At 34.3% G+C, this 5,537-nt stretch overlaps 1 protein-coding gene across 1 annotated transcript in view; it reads right to left on the reverse strand.

Annotated features, from left to right (window-relative positions):
- The window catches only part of LOC111086183 (macrophage mannose receptor 1-like), a 58,904-nt gene that overhangs the window by 48,517 nt on the left and 4,850 nt on the right, over nt 1-5,537 (reverse strand). The window contains exons 3-6 of the mRNA XM_022388016.1: nt 4,324-4,497; nt 2,197-2,376; nt 1,682-1,861; nt 892-1,053 (exon numbers count right to left, since the gene is read on the reverse strand). Coding sequence (XP_022243724.1) covers nt 892-1,053; nt 1,682-1,861; nt 2,197-2,376; nt 4,324-4,497 — 696 coding nt within the window. The remainder of the gene's footprint in view (nt 1-891; nt 1,054-1,681; nt 1,862-2,196; nt 2,377-4,323; nt 4,498-5,537) is intronic.

A 5,537-nucleotide genomic window follows, 5' to 3' on the forward strand; every position in this document is an offset into this window, starting at 1 on the left:
AAAGTTACGACCTTGAACAGAATGCAGTTTGTATGGCATACCAAACCTGAAGAAGAAATCACTAATAGCCAAAGCTACAGCTGTAGCTTCCTTTTTTTGGTATTTCATATGCCTCAGGCCACAAGGTGGAATAATCCATCACCACACAAATGTACTTGTTTCCAGCACGAGTTTGGGGCAATGGACCAGCAATGTCAATAGCTACTCTTTCATTGGTGCGCCAACTTGATATAACTTCATTGGAGCACATCCCTTACGTTTGGGTCCCCTTTTAGCACAACATGTACTGCAGGTCCTGCACCATTCTTTCACATCTTGCCTCATCCCTATCCAGTAAAATCTCTGTCGTAGGTGACTCAATGTACATTTCTCGTCATTTTAAACTTAACAACTTTTATAATACACGCTGTAAATCACAGTGATTCACGATCGCGATAACTTCATTCTCGACGAGTGCAAAACACACACTTTACGGCTCACTAGCTTGAAACTAACAGAATCATAAATTACATGGAACTCAAAGTAACTACTGCTCTCTCTTCATTCATGTATATCCCGCTGGCTTTCTCTGCCAGGCTTATATACTAATGAAGAGGGCATCTCGATCACACTCGGACTTTCCCAATTGGTCGAGAAACTCATCAGTGTTACGTGACTTCCGTTGTCATAACAGTATGTTAAAATGATTCAGTTATGTAATACAGGTTAACACAAACTGTAAAAAGTAAAAACAAATTACTCTATGCCTTAGTTTTACTAAAGCAAGTACATGGTGAGCAGCCACTGTGAAAGTTTTGTATGATTGAATTACAAAAGAATGTGCCAGGCAATAATAAGCTTAATATCCTATACTTAAATAAGCAAGCCTAACCTGTCACAGAAACTTCTTACCATAAGTCACACATTCAGCCAAATGTATCCAAGTGCACGTCAAGTTATTCTCATGAAAATGCTGACCATTAGGACAGGTCCAATGATATTGCATGCCTTGAACACAAGCAAAGTACTTATAACAGTCATCCGTATCAGAGATATTGGCCGTACATGGAGAACCTTGGTTAAGAAAAAAATTGAAATGAATTAGAACGTTATAATTTTTCTGTCATTCAGTATGTTATCATACACCTACTTACTGTTATATATGGGATACAAAATTAAATTTTTTGCATAGTGATAACATTTCTAGTTTTCTTTTCACAAGGCTAATGTAATCGTGAAGTTTAAGAACTTGTTTTTCTCAAAGATGTCTGAAGGACAAAAAAATTTTAATTAATGTACAACATAATACTTTGTCAATTCCATACTTCTGAAAACTAAAAAATATACTTTTATGAAGATTACTAAATCTGTTTCTTTTTCATCCTTACAATAACTGAAACAAACTCACTTTACAATTAAAAGCAAAATAAAGATTCAAATCAATGGTTTTCTTTAATGTAAACAACAACAAACTCTTACATCTATCATTTGCAACACTTTATTTTCAAGATTTCAGAATATTAGTGAAGAAAAGAATTGTTATAAGAATTATTTTTGATTTATAAATAGTTATTTCCTTAACTGAAGAATACAATCTCCCTTTAAACAGCAGTATTTACCAATATGCTATGAAAAAAGTAACAGTGACTGAAACTCGGGTGAGGTGTACATTGTTTATATCAGTACTTCTGGTTATTCCTACCTTGACAACCAACAATATCTTCATTGTCACATTTCTGGGAACGAGGGTCAAAATGTAGCGAAGAGCCACAGCTCCTATGATAAGTTACTGCACTGTTTCCTCCCACACATTCGTAATACTTTGAACAGTCACTAGAATCAACAAAATATCCCTGCTCCTCAGGACAGTTGAAATTAGAACCTGCAAATATACACAGCATTTCCATTTCAATTCATAGCAGTTACAAATTTATCCCTGCTCCTCTGTACAGTGGAAATAAGTACCTGCAAATATACAACAGCAGTTAAAGTATCCCTGCTCCTTTGGACAACTGAAATTAGTATCTAAAAATACACAACAGCATTCTCCTTTCAATTTACAGCAATCAACAAAGTATCCCTACTCCTCTGTACACTTGAAATTAGTACCAGCAAATACACAACAGCATTCCCAACATATATGAAAGCTACATTAAAAGTTTTAAATTCTGAAACTATCTGTGGTAAGTTCTTTCTTATATACAATTGCTATCTTACCTACTTCATGGCAATTCACCTGGTTCACTGGCCTACACTCTTTAGCTATTGGATCAAACTGGTCACCAGGTTGACAAGTCTTTCGGTAGCTTATCTTGTTTTCTCCATAGTCACATTGGTAGTAACTTGTACAGTTATGTTCATCAGGAAGAAACTTATCTGTTGTACAGGTCACTTCATCTGTAGACAAAGAAAATTTACTACATACATCTTTCATGTACAAATAGAATGTCTTTTGTGTCTTATGATAACTCATAGTTCTTGCATGCACATGCTGAAACAGAAATTAATGTTGACCCTAATGATACAACTGATAAATTATGCTTAACTATGCTTGAATCAAAATAGAAAAATATTTTTATAACACACAGAGATTTGAAATTAAAAAGCAAAGGTTCTGCTAAGCTTCTTTAGAGAAGATTCAAGAGTTCATGAGAGATGTGTCACACTAAACCACTGTGAAAAACCCATTCTAGAAGTCCCAGCTCACTTTATTCACATAAGGAAGAACTCGCAAAGACAAAAGGAAGGATTACAGATTACACAATAATGAACCTCTTTAAAAGACAATTAAGTCAGCAAAACTCTGAAGGGTCACACAAAGACTTTATGAATTTAATTCATCATGGACAACTTTTGAACACAAGACATTACAACTGAAACTAACATACAAGTGAAATTTAATGGTGGTCATTAAGTCATACAATTTTAATATAGTTACTACGTTTATTTTAAGAGACTGCTTAGTAGAGTTCAGAAAAATAACTATCAAAGTATGCTGCATAATGTAAAAAATGTCAGAAAACATAAAGCATGTATTGATAAAAAAGCATTAATTCAGTACTTTTTCTGGCAGTAACAGTACTTGAGTAAGGAAGCACATTATGCTAATATAATAATAATAATAATAAGCTGACAACCAACGATTTAATTTTGGGGAACACACTAAATTTTTTGAAAGAACACTGGTCTGCAACAGTACTGAGTCATATGTTAGGCAAACTATACTTTTGGAACTATAGTCGCAAATTGTCATAATTCATTCATATGAAACTTTTTCCCAAAAAATTTATCGTGCTACTATAGTATGCGGTCTACCGAGCTGGATTTTGTCGACCCACCATGGTCACAGGTGATGAGGTCATTAATACCTGACCTGAAGTGACGTAGAATATAAAAGGGGAAATCATGAAGACAAAAATTAGTGTCATTCTAAAGTTCAAGTTAAGAACATCAGTGACAAAAAACATTTTGGTACTACTAACAATGTTGCTGAAAGATTTCGACAGATGAATGATCTTGACAGAATACACCACCGTAACATTTTTATGTGAGCATAATAGACCACATACTCTAGTGTAAACATCCTGGTAGACCACATACTCTAGTGTAAACATCCCGGTAGACTGCATACTATAGTAGTACCAAATATATTTATGGTTTAGCACTCTTTAAATCTTACTTTTGTTGTGGCATGTTCATATTTTCTGACACTGATTTTGGCAGGATTATTCATACCTAATAATTTACACAAAGATCTGACAACTAATGGTTGAATGAAAGTTATAACTGAAACCTTACCTATGTTTAAATGCTGAATGCTGAAATAGTACTGGAATCCATTAGGACTAACAAGAGTAATAAATGAGGTTGCAAATATTCTGTTTTCCCCACATTTCTTTTACTTTTTCCACAACAGATTACAAATCGGGGGAGGGGGGCTACCTGTAGTTATCAGCTATAGGTATAGAAATTTATAAATGTTTTTTCATTACTTTGGGAGCCCACAATATGAGGGGGACATCAGTGTGTTGTCCTGATTGCACTGATATTAAATATGCCACTGTAAAAAGCTATAATATACAGATGAAGATGGGGAAAAGCGTGTGTAGCCCATGTGATTTTGATTACAAATAAAAAATATACACATAAGAGTCTTAACTGTTTGGAACTACATATATCACCAGTACACCACTACAACTATCACCAGTACAAATACAAGTTCTGTATTTGTACTGGTGATAGTTGTAGTGGTGTACTAGTTGTAGTTAGTGTATATAAATTATAGTTATCTCATTTTAGCTAAGAGTTGTACTTTTTTATGACACAATTAAATTATAGCCTTACTTGTTTGGTAGCATTCCACTTCCGAGTTGCAAATTTTCTTAATAGGGTCAAAGTATAGCCCCAGATCACAGCTTCCTGAATAGCTTATTTTATCTGCACCAAATGCACACTCATAATATTCAGAACAGTTACCTTCATGAGGAATAAAGCCTATTTCTGTACACTGCACTTCATCTGTGAACACAAAAATATAAAGTTATAGTAAACAACAAACAAAGCTAAACAACCTAGCTTCTAATTGTCTTCTATTTTTTTCAAGAGATTACTATTAATCCATTAAACTTGCAAGTAAAATGTCAGGAGAAATAGAATTAGAACAGACATTTGACAATTAAAACTTTCCATTTCATATTTACTGGTCAACAGATACTTGCATTCACAAGAGTTGCATTCATACACGAGTTTAACCATTTGTCTTTAAAAGTAAAAATTCCTCATAAACTCCATGGCAAACTTGCTCAAAACACACGGAAGTTATGTACACCAATGGATACTTCCCCTTTGAATCTCTGTGAGTCGTTTTTTTTTTTTCTATGAATAGAAAATAGCATTCTTTTTGAGTGGCCCCATTTAAGTCAGTAAATAATATACAAAGTGGGTCACAGCAAAAATCCCCAATAATTAGGATAGGATAGTCTGTGGGGTAAATAGGGAGAAAAGAATTAGATTATGCTACCCAGGGGCACAGGTGGAGGATATAACTGACAGAACAGGAGATATAATAAAGGGGGCTAGTAAAGATGCAGTTTTTCTTATGCATGTAGAGGGCTAATGATGTAGGAAAAGGTAGGTCAAAGGAACTAATTAATAATACAAAGGGTTGATAAAGGCATTTAAAGAAAAAGACCATAACTTAATTTTGTCAGGGATACTGTCAAGAATTAACTGTGGGAATGAAGTTATAAAATTGTCACTAGGGCTAAATGCTAGGCTTAGGTTAGTAAATAAGAATGAGCAAATTGGCTGGTTGGACTTGTGGGATCACTTCAATGGAAGAATGGAGCTTTTTGGAATGGATGGTTTACACTTAAATAGAATAAGGGCTGGCTTGTTTGCTAGGGCTATTAACTCAGCTGTAAGGGAAGTTTTAAATTAGGACTAGACAGTGGTAAGGGCCAGGATAAACTAAATGCAAAAAGAATAGGAGGCAGAGAAAAATTTATCATAGGAAATAAGTATAGAAATAGTTCTAAGGGTAGGCTTAATTGTTACTA

Source organism: Limulus polyphemus, unplaced genomic scaffold, assembly GCF_000517525.1.
Source record: "Limulus polyphemus unplaced genomic scaffold, Limulus_polyphemus-2.1.2 Scaffold906, whole genome shotgun sequence".
Classification (NCBI taxonomy): Eukaryota; Metazoa; Arthropoda; class Merostomata; order Xiphosura; family Limulidae; genus Limulus; species Limulus polyphemus.